General features: G+C 39.8%; 1 protein-coding gene across 1 annotated transcript in view; it reads right to left on the minus strand.

The window, feature by feature from the left end:
- The window catches only part of adcy5 (adenylate cyclase 5), a 90,049-nt gene extending 70,246 nt beyond the window's left edge, over positions 1 to 19,803 (minus strand). Inside the window, exon 1 of the mRNA XM_035676316.1 lies at positions 18,868 to 19,803. Coding sequence (XP_035532209.1) covers positions 18,868 to 19,803 — 936 coding nt within the window. The remainder of the gene's footprint in view (positions 1 to 18,867) is intronic.
- Between the last annotated feature and the right edge of the window lie 260 nt (positions 19,804 to 20,063).

The raw sequence follows: 20,063 nt of genomic DNA on the forward strand, positions 1-20,063 counted from the left end.
CCCCCCCCCCATCAATGACCTGACAAAAGGACAATAGATTTGCATTCATTACTAATGATAATGGAATTACTTTCCACAATTAACATAATGGCAGATAATGGGCTCAATGGACTCTTCGTGCCACCTTGACAAAGGCAGCCTGTGAGGCGAACTATGTTGCTGTGCATGCAAGCACACTTTGTGCACTGCATACGTGCTTAACTCAGATCAGGGCTTTTCACCAGCACTATCTGAAGAAAGGAATAGTTGCAAATGGTCACAAAATGTTTTGGTATTAGAATACTTAAACAATTTTGAGTAATTTTCTTTTTTGTAATTTGTAATAATACACCTTCCTCTTTAAACACAGTTGTGCAGAAGAGAGAAGTGCATATGATTTCTTTAGGTTGAGAAGCCACAGATCCATCCTGTATGTTCAAAGGAAGTTTCATGCTGGCACGGATACAGGCAGTAGAAATACTCAGAACATAGATGGACAGCAGAGACAGAAAAGTTACTATGAACATTTTTTATCTTGTTTTCCCACCATGAAAACTATTAGATTCTTGTTGCAGGTGACACAAATTCAAAATGACCACAGTCATTTTGCTACACGAAGAGCGACACTACCTATCGTGCATACAGGTGGCGAGTGGGTTGGATATCACTTTTTAGCTACACTACTCAATTTCCGTAGCCTATGTTAACAAGGGGTCAAACAGCTGTTTCAAATGTGAAAGTAGTCGCCCACTGCGACAAACCCACAGAACATTATTACCAACTCTGCAGCTCCACAGAACCTTTTATCATCTTTCAGCTCATTTTTTTGGTTTTCCTGTATGGTTCACGCTCACTGCTCTCATCAGCCACACTTCCAGCAGCACACTGGCAAAGTTTGCGACTATCTGGTGAACACAGAGGAACCTTAAGCAGATAGAGGCAGAGATTTTGAGCTAAAGAGATAAAAAGAGAGTGACCATGGGCACATTCACATACGGACAAAACACAACTCCAAATGAATGATAATGTTGCTTTACAATTTCTGGGTGAATAGACAACGGTCTGTTAATGTGTTCACCATATCAACTTTATGAGGTGATCAGTGCCAATATTGTTTTTACAGCTTGTTCCTCTGCCCCGAAGAGCTCAAAAACAATTAATCCTGCTTTAAGGGATCTATTTTTGTGTAACTAAGCATTGGTGTAAATGCAAGCCTTTCCCATCACACATAGTCAAACATTGATTGGCACATGGTCAACATATGGTATTTATAACTGTGCTTTATGACATTGACATGCTATAAATAATTACCAAACTAAGAGCGTTAAACATTACAAATGCAGCTGGATCACAGGACAAGTGAAAAATGTAACGTTGGCAAGGATGTACTCTTTCCAATCAGAGGCTCTGGAAGCATATGGCCAGGTGGATGGTGAACAACACAGTAAATCCAGCCAGGAGATAGGGACTAACTGTTTCCCCGGATATCATAGATGTATGATTTTACACATGAGGATGGAGACATACACATCAGAATACAAGTTGTATTCATGAGGTTTAACATGGGATCTGATTCCTGTTCCAGCTGCAGCTTCAGCCTCGACCGACGCACAGATTTGCTGTCTCTTTTCATTGAGTGCCTCTGATTCATTGATTATGAGGTAAGCCTGCGAGATGGGGGACGAAAACATCCCCTATGCAACCGGCAGAAAGGGGCACTCACCTAATAAAAATGGATGTTGCACATTGTCCTCATTTTAAGCTGGGTTACATTAAAACACATTACTTAGTTGTTGCTATTTTTAAACCACCACTCTTTGTTCTTCTCTCCAGCTAAATGTTACAGGTCAAGAAGTTTACTTTGGACTGAAGTCTTGGTCTATGAGGTCACTCCAGCTGTGGACAGAAATGGACCACAAAAAAAAAACAATAAAAAAAGTACTAGTTCCCCAGGCTGGCAGGTCACTGAATTTACACTTCTGACAACATGCACATACAAACACTTGAGTAGTCATGCCTACTGCCACATTAGGACTCTTCTAGGAAAAGGGCACAATCTTCTAGGAAACTATTTGGTTGCACAGCAACAAGACAACAAGCAATAAGAAGAATCTGTAAATGATAAGAAAACTATATGTTTCTGGAAGTCTCTCCTACCGACTCACTGTGAAACAATTGCCTTGTTAGAGTTATCACCATGCAGAACAATAATCTAGCACAGGAATGCAGAATGTGAACTCTGACTACTGGACCATAGTTGTATACACTAATGTAACTCTGTAAAACTGTAAGGGAAGTTTTTTCAATGGAGTAGCAAGACATGCTGCCTACAAATGACAACTGGATGTCTAAAAATGCACAGCAGAAGAAATACTAACAATAACTGCACTTAGGACCAACCTGAACATCCCACATCTGCAATGAGCTACTTTATCAATGTGAATAAAACACAAGGTGCTTTGGTCCTAGCATGGAGAGTTTAAAATCAGAGATTGACAGTAATGGTTGTCTGAATGCCCACTTTTAACTAATTTGCGTGGTCTAGTTCAGCGTTTATCAAACTTTTTATACCGTGTATCACCTCTGAGAGCCTAATATTAGGCTCTTCAAGTACAACGATTATGACCACCATTAAAATACAGTAGTGTAGACTGACCCTGTTTAGCTACAGACAGTTCATGCAGGAGGCAGGTTTATTCCTAATGAGAAGATTATTTATTGTTGACTGTCCTTGAATCCTGAAATGAACCGGTTCAAGAATCAGAGCTAATTTGGTAGAAAAGGGGTACTCTTGGTCTACACTTCTCTTCCTAATATTTCCCGTTTGGAGCCACGATTGCAGTGTTTTTGAACCTTTCATTTTACCTCCACTTACTATCTTGTCATCACATTTTAGCTCGTAACCAATCATGCATGATGACCACATAGCAGGCTGATATTTAGACAAAATATTACAGCAAATGGAAATATGCATTCGTAATATTTCAGAGATTACCACTAGAGGCAGCTTGCTTACAACCAGTTCCCCCTTCACCTCCCAGAATTTTGACAGCTGAATGAACTTAATGGACTTCTAGTACTATGAAAAGTGACATGAACATGCACCTGCAAATTATAAGCCCTGTCATAATAGAAATCTAGGCAAAATGCTGAGCAGAGTAGACAACCATATAACCACAAAATTCCTAACACTCACCAACACCCCCCTCACCTCAGAAGGGTGAGTGTTTGGGTGAAAAAGTTAGACTAATATAGTCAAAATAGTCTTACTGCAGCTCATCGTTTTATGCTCTATTGCTAGTAGAACTAAACCACATAAATGAGTTTTTAAATATGCCAGATTTAGTAACCAATTACTGATGCCTGGTTGAATTAAGTTTTATTTATATAGCTTAATATCACAAATTTGCCTCAAGGAGCTTTAAAATCTGTTCAGCATACAGCACCCTCTATTTTTAGACCCTTGGGTCACAAGTTAACAGCAATGACCCACTGAATTCAATCTGATGTAGTGCCCAGTAATAGAATCATAGTACAGCAAAATCAACCAGCATTTTTTCTGTGGTGATTTAGACTGCTCTTCTTGGAAAGAAACTACTAGATCCTTTTTCTTTTCATTTCTTTTTAAATCACAATGACCTAACCTAACTTTCTCCAGGACAATTCTGTCCAGAGTTTTGCCTTTGTTTTGGTACAAGAATTTAACGTAACACACAGAAAAGATGAATAAATAAAGACCTCTATCCAGATTGAATCATTCAGTCAGCAGTTCAGCTGCTTTGTGTCCTGGACTCTCATTCATCAAGAGGAAATAACCTGTGTGCTTGTTCTTGTCTGTGTTACAGATATGTGTTTCAGATGCCAGCACACTTAGAGGGTACCTTTTTAAAGGACACAGCTCTCATTAAATCAGTGACTAATTCATGGGAGAAACCGCAGGAAAACGTCCGCTTGTCTTCCTCATATCAAAGAGCTGTCAACAGCAGGCAATTTAGCAGCCACAGACGGTTGACCATGGGAAATGACCATTAGGTTCCTGACAGTCACTCACTATAGCAAATAAACTGAGTCAATACTGAGGTTATGAGACTGTGCTATCACACTATGGGGTGTCTTTTGCAATAAGCAATATCACATTCACGTTTACACATGCATGTCATGATAAACATACTAATATGGAGGACACATTAGTAAAGTAAATCATGAGTGTATTATCACACTTCTACTATGGCCAAAGCTGTCATATCATATCATCTGTCATTAAAAAAGAATTCTATTAACAAAGCTGTATAATGTTCCCCAAGGCCACAGTGATGAAATATGAGTGCAAGAGACTGCACTGAACCAACAGCAATATCATTAATAAATAATATGAAACTGTACATTTCATGTATTACTCACACCTATCCACCTGCTATCTGTTATAAACCCTGCTTTACAGCCAGAGTGAGTCACTGGTTGTACTGCTAACATCGACTGTAGATAAATTCTGATAAAAAACAAAGTGCCCTGTGGAGTTTTCTTGTGGCGTAACAAAGTGATGTTTACAGTCACTGCTTCTCACCAAAACAGACAGTTTCTATCCTTGAGGTCTAACAAACGTGTTGAGTGCATCTCCTTCCTCATAAATCACTTGCAAAGCTGAGTTTGCTTAAAAGTTTTAAATGTTTACATGTTGCGTTTACCTGCTAGCTGCCTCCTTCTTCCCTGCCTTTGCTGGCGCATTGCCACCACTTGTAGATCAGTGGAATAGTGAGAAACCAGGCAGGAATGTGTATCACATCATCCGCAAAGAGAAGAAACAAAACATGGACCCACTCATAAAAACGTCGCTCCATAGCGCTACTAGTGATCAAAGACTCGACAGTGTACCTTTAAGTCTACTCCTTCTACAATATTACAAATTCCATATCTATTCCAGTCTATGAATATGCAAATGTTGTTCATTTCTAAAGATTTCCTGAAGGACACAAAATGTCTCCTACTTCACTTCAAAGTTAATTCTCAGTGTGTGCACTGGTGGTTTCAAGTTTGTCTTAAGTCTTGTATAAGTTGCATACTGGACTCAATCTGTACAGTGAAGCTAGAAGAAAAGAAAGCTTTTTGAGTGGAGTGGGGCTTTAAAAAAGAACCTGTAGCTCAGGGGCAGTTGCCCTAAATAAGAAACTTGCACAAACATACTGCTGTTGGATGGATTTATCTGAGTGTTTTTCACTGAAAACTTCAGGACACTGTCTTTAATTTATCTTGATGGCAATAAATGTTATTATCCAAAGAGTTGGAAAGGTTTTCATGAGCCCAAGAGGCCAAAGAAATGCCACATACTTTCCTAAAACTGTAGAGACAATCACCAAAACTGCAGTCACATAGTTCTCAAAACACAACAGCCATATGCAACAGACATTTTCAGTGTGTGCTCATAATTGGGCCCGCACAGTGGAGGAACACGGTAGATGTGATATCCTAAAGTTAATTCACACAAAATACAAAAAACATGTTTTCTGTGTGGTTCCAGGTGGATAATTGCTGTTTTATCTGTTGAAGCTTTGAGAAATCTGTCTCTGAAACTGTTGTTGCCACCCCAATACAATAAAAGTGACAGGAGTTTTTGGTTGGAGGTAATACAGGTTTTAAAGAAATTCGAAAAATTGCGCAGCACACTTTGGCACCACAAATAAAATTCATGGTCACATAAAACCAAAACTACATATCACTAGTGTTAAGTCAGAAAGTATGTTTTTTTTTATAATTTAGGTGAACCCTCCCTTTAATACAATTGAAAATGATTTTATTTCTTGATTCTGCAGCATGATTCATTGGCTGACACCTCATTAAGGATAATCGCTTTCCTCTCCTGGAGAGAGCACATCAAAGAACTGGTAGAGCTTTGTTAACCTCACACAATAAACAAAGTTCAGTGTCAATAAACCTGGTCCTGTAGGGGACTACAATGGCAAATGACCAGGCTGAGGAGAAGTGCTGGTGAATGCATGAGGCTCAAAAAATTAAACAATACAGTATACGAAACAGCACTGCTCAGAACCACACAACCGTGTAGCAAACACTTGAGATTTTAAAATGCTTGTGCTGGGCACTCGTGGATATGATAATGGGCTGTCTGTGTTTAGTGCAACCTCTCTGCCATTAATGAGTGGAAAAATAGACCTGCTATGGCTGTTATGAATCTGTAGAGAAAAACAAATAATTTGAAAAAGGCCATTAAAATCAACAATGCTTTATACGACATGCGGACAGTCAGTTGTTTATAGGCATCAAAATGTGGCCGGAAGGTTTTCGGACATTTACAGCATAGACTGATGTCTCAGCGACATCAATGTAAGATGTGCACGCTCTTGGGATGTATAAAACAAACCAAAATTGTTGAAAGCTGGTGAATAGTTTTGTACAGAAACTGATGAGAAAGAAATGCCTGCATCAAGGTAAAGCAGCTCCCAATGTTCCTCTGTCCTCAGTCTCAATAGAGAAACACTCTCTCATATAAATGCATTAATAAACGGACTACTGGTAAGGGAGGATGTTGTGTTTTACAGTTTGCTTTGTTGCTATAGAGGCCAGAGACGGCAGCCAGAGCCAACGTTAATAGGTTTTTTAAGGACAATGAGAAGTGAAGTAAAGAAAAGTGAAATGTGCATGTTGTCATATGCATTGACTTCATTCTAAAAACTATGTATTTGAACAGAATCATCATCATCATCATTTTTTTTAATGGACAAAGAAAGCTCCACTTCTAGCACAATTACTCTTCTTCTACTCCGTTTACAGAAATTCGTAAGTGTTCTTTAAATGTTTGGGTTTTTGAATGTGCTCTAAAAATAAAGTGACTTAACAGTAAAATGTGTGTGGGCGAGAGTGGTTTACTTCCTGGGTACATTATTTATTGCGTAATATAATATGTTAGTGGTTTAATTAGTTCTTATATGCCTTACTGAGAAAAATACAAGATTTTTCTCACAGTAACAAATCACTGGGTCACATTAAAACTTTAAGCGTCATCATCCAGTTATGTTAACAATGCAAATTACCACAGACTTAACAAGGCTGAGGCGTGAATTAACATTCCCATGTCTGACTGTAATCAAGACCCAGGACACATGAACTTGGTAAGATTCTGATACCATCTGAATTCGCTAGAGACCATCAAAATCCATTTAAAGCTGATGATGGAATTGCCTTCAGAAAAGAGATTAGAAGTGTGATTGAAATCTGGATTGAGTTCAGAACAATGACAGGGACAGACTAGTGCGAACAGATGCACTTTACCTTAGCTCATGCTTTTTTAGGCACAGCTGGCAAGGTACATGGTCTTTATTTGACAAATGTACAATAATTACAGGAGTGACAGTGATAAAATAACTGGGTTTCAAGATTACAAAAGATTTTAAAGAGTGATATCTAAGGATGTAATTATAAGATGATTTAATGATTCGACACATGCATAATTGTTGTTGCTACATGTAAATCCAATATAACCTTCATTTACTTTCGGTACAAACAACTAGCCCTTCCAAACCCAACCCCCCCACAGCTATGTCCACTCACACTGCAGTCAAGCAGTCTAAAAGGTCCTCAAAGGCATTAATAGATTCAGAACGAACACAGCCTCAAATCAGACCAAAAACTACAGCGTTCAAACCAAAAACCACCCCCTAAAGGGGCTGGGTTGGTTGAGGTGTGTTGCAGGTAAATAGTGTGACATTAAATCCAATACAATCCATTTTTTTCATTATTAACTGTTGACAAACCGACATCCAGCACTACATACTGATGGCCCTGACCATGCAGCCACACAGCATTAAGGATTATGATGATCCTCCTCCTGATGGTACACTTGACCCCAGTCTCCCCAGCAGCAAACACTCTCTTAATCTCCTGTGTTAAGGTCAGGATGTTGTGTTAAGTGCTAGGGGTTAGGGTTATATACACAACATGAAGTGTACATGTAGTGATGCACAGCTCTAGTGGCCTGAGCACTTCCCAATTACACTCTTACTTCAATAGACATAATAAACACCTGGCTAACTGCTCAAGACTCCGCTAACAGTGCCTCTGTATACATCAACTTTATCCTACTGCTCAGTACTAAAAGACAAGTAGCTATTGTCAGACTGACTAATGAAGTGGTAACAAAATGGTAACTCAGTCTAAATATCATCTAGAAACAACCTGCTTTTGTTCAGAATTATGAAGATTAATAGGATTATTTACTCCCATAACATAAAACCATAGCAGCAATAACAATAATAATCACAACAGAACTGGTTAGGTCAGCAAGAAGCAGTACTGCATTATTATAATGCAGGCTCTCAGAGGAATTGTCTCACTGGACGAATAATTCCATATTAGAAATGTGTGTCATAATTATTTATTATTCCCCCTGCAAATACTATTACAGAGTCTGAATTCCTACATAGCAAACAAACAAATTAAAGTTAATGAATGTCAGATGAGCAGAATTAAGCAATGAAGCCCAACAGCCAAGTGTTGCTCAGCTCACCACGGTGGAAACACACAACAATGTAGAAACTATCCATCAGTTTTAAATTTCACTGTCAAAGAATCTGCTCATAATTACAGCAACATGCAGACATCACAAGGAGAGGATGTTTTCTCTTTATTACTTCCGCCAAGGAGGTTATGTCTTTGGTGCAGTTTGTTTGTTTGTCTGTCAGAAGAATTATGAAAAAACTACTGGCCCAATTTTCATGAAACTTGGCAGAAGGGTGTAGCATGGGCAAGGAAAAACCCATAAAACTTTGGAGTTTTTAAATCACAGGGCAGATACGCAAACTATTGCTTTTCCTTTCATTACATTTACAAGATAGATAAATTGTAGCACCACTGTACAGAACTTGTCGTAATTAAAGGTTATATATTTGAGATTTTAGCAGCAAACAAATATTTGCTGTGTAAAGATACAGACTGGAGAAATGGCGTCTTGAGGAGCAAATGACGTCACTTTCTCTTTGCCTGTGTTGCTATCACAGCCAGTCTGTCATTTCTTCACAAAGCTGGTCTGGTCACGCGTATGATGCATGTGAGCCCCTCTGTGTACAACTGAGCAACTGAAACTGCTGTTTTTCGCATCTACGTTTGTGAATTAAGGATTTATTTTGACCAAACCAGTGTTGGTGATTGTTGTTGGAACAGTGGAAAGACTAACAAGTTAGTGTGTTTTTATTTTTGTTTCTGTCCAGTTTGATGTTTGTTTTCTGATCTACTAGCTAAAATGACTGGTTTGTCAATGAAGTCTGGTCAAACATAGTGCCCATTGTTTTGGCCTGGCATCTAGTGGCAAGTGAATTTTGTATATAATTACCTTTAAAGTGAATGGTATGGCTTGACTAAAGCCTCAAACATCACTGTAGAAACAAAACTCCTTGGTTTTGGTTTAGAATCTGAACACCGCCCTGTGCATCTATTTAAGCTGGTGACATGTAAAGACATTTTAAAAACATAATTAATGGACACCCCTACTCCTCCTATAGCCCACAATCTTTTCTGGAAGTAGAGGAAAAGAAAATAACAAATACAGGAACTGCTGAAAGATGACAGCTGACTAACGCTGCCATCTCTCAAGCACTAAGCATAGGACTCACCCAGTCGACACAGATCTCACGCGCTCATTCTACACATGGCCTTTTTCACACTAATTTGTTAATAGACTGTAGGGAAAGTATAGTACAAGAGTCCTCATGGATGAAAACTCACTTCAGCAACTAAATTTCCCAGCATGCTCAAGATCTGACTTTAGCCATAGTCACAGGTCGTGACCACATGTGTTAATGGGCGCGCCCATTGCTGTGGCTGCTGTACCTGGCTGTGTGTTTGGTCCCTACCGATGTTACAGTGTGTTTTCTTCATAGTTTCCATCTGGCAGAATGGAAACCAAGCAGTGGAGCCTCAACTGGGCGAGGGGGAGACTCATCAGTGAAGCAGCTGCAGATGTGTTCCTTCAGCAAGCAGCAGAATATATCCAGGAGGTCCAAACTGCTCATCAGTACGTGCAACAATGTAAATAGGGGTCATTTCTGAAGAAGTAGGAACATTTTATAAAAACTTAACATTACTATATAGTAATTGGATTTAAATGTATGATTTGAATGGAAAGCCACACTTAATTTTGTGTGGGTTGTTGCAAAATGCAAGTATCTTTCAATGGTCATGCATATTGCGAATATAAAAAATGGTTTTAACTTTAACTTTAAATTCAAAATTCAAAGCAAATATGGTATAGAATACTAGATTTGATAGTCAACGTAAATCAGCTTAGCTTAAATTGATAAATGGAGTCTTTTGTTGTTTCAGTAACTTCTGGGTATGTAGCTACTTTGACTTGGACTGAAGCTTGAGGTCCAGTCCACTATGCAATTAGCAGCTGCCCTTACTATTGTCCTTTGGATTTAGAAGTGGAGCCTGGTTAAAACTTGTTTGAGGGTGTGATCTCTCAACAGCTAAAGCTTCCTGCTCTATGGCAGCTCTAAAAAAAAAATACTTAAAATGTAAAATTTAGCTAAATTAATACACATGTTAAAGAAATGTTTGAGTTATTTTAGGTATTCATTCATGGTGGCATAACCCCATGCTCTTCCTGGGGGCTTGGAGTGATAGTGAAGGGACTGAAGATGTTGTTGCCAGTATAGTAAGAGAGGTTCCCAGTATAGACTTGAAGTTCCTCAGAGCCACTTCACTCTGAATACCAATTGCGTCATAGTGATTCTGTGCTTCAGAAAGCCTAGTTTCCCCCAAATGGGAGTGTCAAGTTCATATAAGAAAATTAAGTGGGGTTTTTTTGTGATTTCAATTTTACCTTTTTTTAACTTTTCATTTATTTTTTCGTCTTTACTGTATGTTATTTTGTGTAGTCTTAAAATGTTGCATGAAGAAAATTGATAAATAAAATGTTAAAAAAAAGAGAAAAAAATGTATTTCCTTAGTCGCTGTAAAAAAATAAGTCGGCAGTAGGGGTCCTAGCGTACCCTCTGTCGGTCACAGTATGCAGGAACATGGAGCTGTCTTCACAAACTGCCACTAGCAACAGCATTTATAAAAAAAAATAGCAAACAGCAGGAAAAGGAAATAATTTGTTGATCATACCAGCTACTACTTAAAAGATCTTGTAAACAACCGTATTTTTAACGTTTTTTTTGGTGGCATCTCTGTTTACATTGCACATATCCTGTACACTGTGTGAACAGTAGAACAACACGCCAGGGGGGCAACGATACGAGTTATCTCTCTCAGTTTGACCCAGTACACAAAATGATGTGTCTAGGCAGTCCATGCCTGGAGGTATAAAAATAAAAAAGACACACAGGTGCTCCCAGGGAAGCAATGAGAGGAGTTGGATGGTGTTTGTGAAATAAAATCTGTTGCTAAGTTACAAGAGTACTGAGCACAGTTTTCTGGACTCACAGGGGAATGCGTCAGCAGTGGTTTCTGAAAGGTACTCTGGCTTGCCCTGCATCCATGTTTGGTTCAAATATGATCTCCAAAACAGCAGCATCCTCTGTCACACTCCTCAGCCTCTGGGTGCTCACATTCTAAAATATGATTAAACAAAGCAGTCGAAGCTCTATAGCTCTATATTTGCACAATGTCACGGGGGACAGGGATGAAAGGTGAACCCAGCGATGTGAATTCTGATGTTTAGATTTTAATTTACACAGTTTTCCCGAGGGGGCGCCATCTTCTTTCTCATCGCCCCACAGGACAAATAGCTCGTCCTACAGGGAAGGAAAGTGATTAAATGTCTGGCCATAGGGGCTGAGTCTCACAGAGAAATTAAAAGCATGTCTAGAAGCAGGTCAGAACCAGGAGGGATGGGTTTAAGAAGGCAGTTAGAAGAAGGAGAGATGATGTGGACATCTGTTTTGAATTTCCACACATTACAGGCACCAGGCAATTCAATTAGACAGGCAGAAAGACCCTATTACCTCTGGAATTTTGCCAAATGCGACTGGTCCGCTTACATGCCCTCCTCTGTGAATTTGGAGAGCGGGGCAGAGAAGAATGGGAGCAGGGCCTTTCAACCAAACAGTACCAGGAAACTAACTCAGGAAGTAACTCAGGAGTTTAAAGTTCCTTCAACAGACTCATGTTTGCATTTCCACCGTATCGCAAGAATAGTTAAGATTAGGCAAATGAAACCAGTAACAGATTAGATTGAAGATCAGTGTTGTACAAGACAGAGCAATTGTACTGTTACTCGTATCTTTCTGCTGTGATGCATGTTGGAAAGGAGATGTGAATTGGTGGCACCAGAAAGGAAAAACACTGTAGAGTAATTTTCACTTTTGGTTACTATTTTTATTGCTCTTGCTCTTTTTTTTTCTTTTTTTTTTTTTTACACTAATTGGAAAGAGGAAGGGGATTCAAATGGTCATTTAAAAGGAGAACTCCACTGATTTTACATATAGAAGTTTACAGGTGTTGGGGAGTACCTACTTCATATGTTTAAAGAAAAGTTGTATAAAGCCTTTTGTGGCTGCAGAGGAAGCTGCGAAAAATCTGATACAGCATTGGTTGGAGCTAGTCTTCAAGTTTGAAAATAAAAAAAATCTATGTGGAGTTACCGGACCTCTGCCGCTCCTCTCATCTCTTCTTGAGGCTAGCAGCTCAAGGCTACATTAGCCTCTACTAGCATAATACACCCTAGAACTTGCAGACTTGCATTGTGGGTAATGTAGGCACTGGGGTCAGAAGTCAGAAGAATGCATGAAAAAAAAAATACAATATCTGGTTCTGCCACATCAATTTCCATCCCTTATTAACTTTATATAACTTTACATTGCGAACAAACTATTAGTAAATTAATAATAATAAATAATAAATAAATAAATAACTCCCACTGAATTAATTTTTTATTTATAATATGTTCCCACACCCGTTCCAACACTGATACCAGCACCAACCAGTCCACCCCATGCTGTTATCTGGTGCTACCAGAGTTTAAATAGTATTGTTTTCACTTGACCAAACAAACCACACCACACTAATCTTTGTGTCAACACACCCTAAAGGTGAATCTTTATGTAATTTTACCTGTTAAAGGAACAAATGTGTGACATGTTTGGACTGATAATATACTGGTTAATTGATGATGAGACAAAGGAATAATGTGGGAATGAGGGAAGGTTTTTTTTGTGTCACTGGACCATTGTTATCTCTGGGAATTTCAGCAATGATGAGGACAAAGCAGCTGAAAGCTTCCCTCACATAGTAAAAAAAGGCCTCCTTGATGAACTGCAGTACAAAGTCTGCCAAAATACTGGTGACAGTACTTTTGTACAAGTGGCAATTAAAAAGTTGAAAAAGTTGGTCCATCTTAAAATTTCCTACACATTTTTACTAGTTTAACTGATGGAGAGTTGCCTCTGTGACATCTCAGAAATGTATCACTAACAAAACACCTGTATCAATATTGAAAATGAAAGTGAAACCTCATCCTAGTTTTAGACGTAGATGTGATTTCGTGTTCAGTTGTTCAGGCTAATAAAATAGTGCATTATTAAAGGCTGACTGACACTGCATTTGTAAAGACTTGGGGAAACTCTGTATATTCCTACGAGCCCATGCATAAGAAACAGCATTATCTTAAGATCTCACATAAACAGTAGTGGTCTATCTGAGAGAGAAGCCGGGTCCTATGTAAACAGGAGAGAACAGATATGCTAAAAACAACAGCATGGTGAGGAAAGAACAACAAATACAACAGCTCGTTCCCACACACTCACATCAACACATCAAATGACAATGTGGCTTTTACAAAAAATACAAATAGATGCAGGGTCACATGCCATTCACACAGAAAAACTAAACTATCAGCCTGGTTTTTGCTTACACAACCAAACATTAGATTCTTAAAAGAAACAAAAGGATGAAAAAAGTGAAATCCTACATCCTTTCTGGTGTTCAGCACCTCCTTTGCACGTGACTGAGTAGGAGTAGTCGTTGACTTGTACTGTCATTGGGTTTTAGAAAGGTGTGCAACTTTGTGTTCTCTTTCTAAAGTTGGATACACTTCTGATGACTCAAATATAGTGTGGGACATTATCTTTCTTTAATTTCTGCAGCACATGTCTTTGTTCAATAGCTCATGTATCAGCCTCTTTAAGGCATACATAATATTTATGACCAAATTATGGCGACCTGAACATCGCATTCATTATACGATATTCTGCTGACAGCCTGCATTCGCCTGGAGGGGCTTTCCACAAAATCTTGGAACCTTGCTACAGAGATTTACTCCATTCAGTAAGAAGAGCAATACCCCTAATGTCCACTGGATGCAGCTGCACGTTACATTATATCTCACTCATGGTTGGCGAAGATAATCTGTTGCCACTCTAGCCAGTGTGGCAATGTCCATCAGACACGTGGGAGCATCTCCCTTGTGGCCCTTTTCTTGCTGCACTATATTAATGTACCAGGTCTGTATTTGCTAGAGTAGTATCACATGCATTTCATCCATTACTAACTTATCTTTGCATACGCAGAGCTAAATTAGTTTGCTCATGTAACTTCTCTAAACTCTGTAGCAGGACAAGGAAGGATAAGGTCCTTCTGCTAATATATACACCGATCAGCCATAACATTATGAGCACCTGGGCACCCTGGTGGTCAATTTGAGCTACAGCAGCTCGTCTGTTGGATCGGACCACACGGGCCAGCCTTCACTCCCCACCTGCATCAATGAGCCTCGGCCCCCCATGACCCTGTCTCTGGTTTTTTCCTTCCTCGGACCACTTTTGATAGGTACTGACCTCTGCAGACCGGGAACACCCCACAAGAGCTGCAGTTCTGGAGATGCTCTGACCCAGTCGTCACACAATGTGGCCCTTGCCAAAGTCGCTCAAATCCTCATGCAGCCCATTTTTCCTGCTTCTAACACATCAACTCTGAGGACAAAATGTTCGCTTTCTGCCTAATATATTCCGCCCACTGACAGGTGCCATGATAATATGGCCGACTGGTGTACACAGTTTAGGTAATAAAGATTTAAAGACAAAGACAAGACATGCTATGTATCATCTCAAAGTATCTGTTACTAGATTGATCACACATGAGCCAGATGCATGTATTTAATGATATAATTAAATACAATAATATTGAAAATGTGGCTGCTGAAAGACAAACTGCTTCTGATAAGGCCTGGCTTGCACACTGCCTTCCAATTCATCCCAAAAGGTGTTGGAAGGGTCCACAACAAACTGGGAAAAACCATTTCTCTATGGACTTCTCTATGCTTTGTGCGTAGGGGCCACTTTGAAACAGGAAGGGCCTTCCCCAAACTGTTGCCACATAGTTGGAAGTACACTGTTGTCCAAAATATCTTTGTATACTGTAGCATTAAGATTTTGCTTCAATGGAACAAAGGGGCCTGAAACCATGAAAAACAGCCCCAGACCAAAAGTACAACAAAGCACATGGACAGGCATCTCCAAATACTGGTCCATATAATCAAAAGATAAACCCCTTTCGAGTTAAACCATCTCATTTCAGGGAGGTCCTTGGATGCAAAAGACATTACCAACGGGCAAATATGTCCATATTCATTCTTTATAGAAGTGCTTACTCTAGAAGAGCTATGTTGTTGGACAAAATGTTTATGAGCAGCAAAAGGCCTGATAGAAACGGTTAATTGAGTGAAAAGCCAAAACAATGTGGTGGGAGGGAGGAGCTACAGAGTCACAAAACACACACAAACACACACACACACACACACAAGACAAGAACCCACACACACACAAAGAAACACATGCCAGAGAGCACAGTTTGGGGTTAATAATACTAAGTTGTAGAACTCAATGGACGATGCAATTTAGTGCACCTTTAAGTAATGGTGGAAAATTAAACCCATTTGTGTAAGCGCCTTCATTACAGACTAAATCCACCAGCGTTGGAGAATTGTTTTGAAAGTAATATTGATGTTGTAAAATGCAACCCGAGGCATTTGGATTTTATGAGGAACACATAGACTCAGCAGCACATTAAAACAATATCCCTCTGAAACGATCCACTGTAGGCTTATTACATGTCCAGATGAAGTAAAACAAACAATCTGCAATCATTTCCAATGCTAAGAGCAAACACCCTTTTCTTCATTAGAACAGCTTTGATTTCAGACATTTAACCTGCAGTTTGCTATTCACTTTATAATAAAATAATTAGTCCTAAATATGACACATAGCCCTAGTTAGAAACGCGCTTTAAGGTCAACATTAAGAGCAGGATTTATATTAGCTGAATGTGTGGTAGTGGTAATGCTGTAGTGTTATATTATAAACATTTTGGAAGCTATTTTTGGATTGAAACACAGACTTTAATTTTGAAGTATGTGGGTTAGCATGTCCACTATCATGTTTCAAAGGTTTCTAATGTGTTGTTGATATGTCTTCGTAGTTCTTATGAAATTGTGTTGATAGTAAATGGGTTTTACATCCAAGTATTAGTTAGTACCAAGCATTTTATTTTACAGACTGCACTTCTGCTGACTTTACTTCCTCTTTGTGTCTGGAATTTTCTTGGGAAGGAACGCATTATCTCTATGTTTATTGTATTTCTTTATATCCATAAATCTAATTTGGGGGAAAGCAAGAGTGTGTTGTTAAGACTGTTTGCTAGCATGGAGCATTTGGTGACTTTTCTCATAGTGTTACACATGCGCTGAGATACACAAGAGAAACCCTGTGAATGTTTTGTTTCTTAACAACTATACGTATGTTGGTTTTATGTATGGCTATTTTTCATTTCTCTGATAGAAAATACAGTATGTTAGATTCATTTATACAATTTGCATTTTATTCTTTGCATACTCTTTTTTTCTTCCCTTTTCTTGGGAAGGCACTGGTGAGAGTATTTTTGCAAGAGAAACCCTGTGAATGTTTTGTTCTTTCACAACTACAGTTGCTGTTGCCATTGGTTGGTGAATAAATTGCTCAAGGACAGTCCCGGGAAGTCTGTCCTTGCCTTCTACACAACACGATGCAGAGTCAGACCCACTACACAGATGTTGAATACACCCAGTTAAAAATAAAACTGCAAATGTCAGATAAACATTAACAATTACTATTCATCCCCCAATGAACTAAGAGGTACAATGTGTGGCTACAGTGAAACGCTGATCCATTATATATCACAATGAGATGCAGCAGCAGATAATATAACTGATTAAAGATTTTCATTGACAAAATGCTTCCAAATAAGAGTCTAATATAAGAAAGTCACAGCCTTTGTGATAAGCTTCACCTGTAGTCACATTTCTTTTTCTGATAATTTGTCTAATATTTAGCTGCACACTGTCCCTTGTGTTAAACAAATGGGACTAAGACTTAGCAAGACAAAGGAAATAGAAAGCTTAAACCAACGCTGTGTGTAAAGGAGAATCTTACTGTAGTTTGTATAGATGTGCTTGTGCTAAACAAACCTATAGTTGTCTGCAACCTGAGGCCCAACAAGGCAGCTGATATAGTTTCCGTGGCAACCAGCAGCTATATCCCATAGCAAAGTCTTTGTCTACCAATCACAAGCTAAATTTGTCAAATAAGTTATTTAATGTCTGTTGAAGAAACAGTCTGTAGCAGTACAAGAAGTTACTGGAAATAAAATAAAAAACAGTATCACTTAGTTGTTTCTTCTTTTTGTACTTAAAGTCCCCCCCTCCACTCAATCTGTTTTTTCTTCTGGTTCCTACAGTGTAATGTTTGAGCTTCACTGTGCAGAATGCTGTATGTGCAGAGTTTGACACTAGAAGGGTGTTTTCACATTCATCTGCTGAAAGTGGAAAGTTTCTCTGAGCTCAGTAAAAATCTGCTTTTAAGGGGTGGGACCTACAAGCATAATTTGTGACATCACAAATATTTTAGAAGTCAACCTGGTCCAGTATGCAATTTATTAAGTGCGATGTAGCAACTTGAAGTCACCATATACAAATACACTGAAAGTGAAATATGAGACAAAAACTTTAGAAATGAACACAATTTGCATATTCATAGATTCTGGATTATTTTTAACAAGGTAGAAGCAGTAGATTTTTTTTTTTTACATAAGAAAAACTTCAGATGCATCAGATACACATTATTGTGCCAAGTAGACTATTTGTATATATGCCTTACTTATGTCTTATTAAAAAAACCCAAGAGTCGTTTAGACCAGATGGGAATTTTTGCCCAAATATCCCCTAAATGTCCCTCTGATCTGCCCAGTTGTCTCTTAAGTTAATCCAAATGCCTCTCTGATCAGCCAAAGTGCACTACCCTCTGGTTGGCCTTAAAGCTGTTTGGTTAGTACAATAACCTTCGGTCAAAAACGAAACTTTGGGCCTCATATGCTTCAAATGATCTAGGTCAGACCGCATCTGAAGGCTGAAGTATTTAAACTTGTTTTGAATGGCCACACTCAAAACAAGTCATAAAGTCTCCTAGTGGCCGCATCCCAATTTCTCTTATCTTTTGTGCATCTTTGTAATTTTGATGCGATGAATCGTACACATCTGAACACATTCACTGTTTGCATTTTGTTGTACAGGATTGACCTTGCATGAGTTGGTGGTGCCCCTTTTTCCATTTTCTCTCTGGCCCAGTCTCAGTCTGTGTATGCCACTGCTGTGATTAACTTTTTCTAGACAGAACTCTGCTGCCCAGTGGACCCGCTGCTATAGCACAGGCAACTTATCAACACACTACCTGACACAACTGCTTGTTATGCTGTTTGACAGCGAGAGAGGAAAAAAAAGTTTAGCACCAGAAGGTTTTAATGGAAATGCCCGTGTTCTGTTGTGCGTTATTGCGCACAGTGTAGGCGTGGAATTCCGGCTCCCTGCGCACATTATTATAAGACTTCAGAAGCAAAACACATTCCTCTACATACCTGTTTCCACAGAAAGCTGTCCATGCCGTTTAACATCCAAGAAACGGCCACGTGGATGGCGGAAAGAATAACTCCAGTGATGACTGCGGCGCGCATCCTGACGGGCAGCAGAGTGTAGATGACATGGATGAAGAACACGGTCCACCAGATCCCCTCTGAGGCACTTCTGGGCTGCACGAGCAACACTCCGATCACCTGGATCACCAGCACCAACAGGATGACCACGTAGCACACAATCCACATATGGTCCTGGTGGAAGCCGTTTCTGTTGCAGACCACCATAAGTATGAGTGTGAGGAAGATGGCCACGGAAAATACCACCACATAAGTTACGCTCGGCTTCGCTGTCCCACCGGAGCAGTGGAAGCCCAGCATGACCGTGAAGACCAGCACCAGCACTGCCATGAGCATAGTCAAACTGCTCTGGTTGAGGCGGAAAAAGTAGCGCTGGTAGAGCCGCTCCAACTTTTCCGACTGGAATTTCTTGGATTTGAAAATGTGCATGACGCTGGTGCAGCACGCAACTAAAGAAAAGTTCACTTCGGGCATGACCTCTTCCTCGTCGGTCCTCGCCTTGGCTCTCCGCTCCTCCAGACCCAGCTCCACAGACTTGGGTCTCACCTCGCCGTCTGGACGTTTAGGGGACGCGCGCTTGTTGTCTCGGCTCTCCTCGCCATGGTCCTGCCAAGCAGACCTGGACCTGAAGCTGACCCTGCTGACGGTCGTGGAGGCTCGCCCGGGCGGCCGGTGTTCCAGATCATCCTCGTCCCTCCACCGACTGTTGGTCCGGGTGAGCTTCTTGCGAGGGGATCTAGCAGAGTATGGGCACCCGTTGGCCACGGACTCAGACTCGCCCCAAGCTGATCTGTGCTCGGTCCCTCCCCTCAACCCGGGCGCACCGACTCCGGGTGGGCTGACACTGTTTGATCTGGACATAGTGAAGAATGGCACGCAACAACGGAAATGTGCCTAAACAAACAAACACTGCGGGGAAAGTTTTGTATAGATGAAATTTAATGTCAGGAAACTATTTAGTCCCAAAGATGAGGCGCATTAAATGTCTGTCATTTGAATTTCCCATAGTTGGTCACTACAAACTGCCACCGGCTTAATCTCCCACTTTTAGAGGCAAACATTCATTCTAAAATCTTTAAACCCCGAGGTGGTATAACCCAAAGCAATAACCAGGAGTGGTG

The sequence above is a fragment of the Morone saxatilis genome, unplaced genomic scaffold, assembly GCF_004916995.1.
Source record: "Morone saxatilis isolate NCDOM2014 unplaced genomic scaffold, NCSU_SB_2.0 Contig5, whole genome shotgun sequence".
NCBI lineage: Eukaryota > Metazoa > Chordata > Actinopteri > Moronidae > Morone > Morone saxatilis.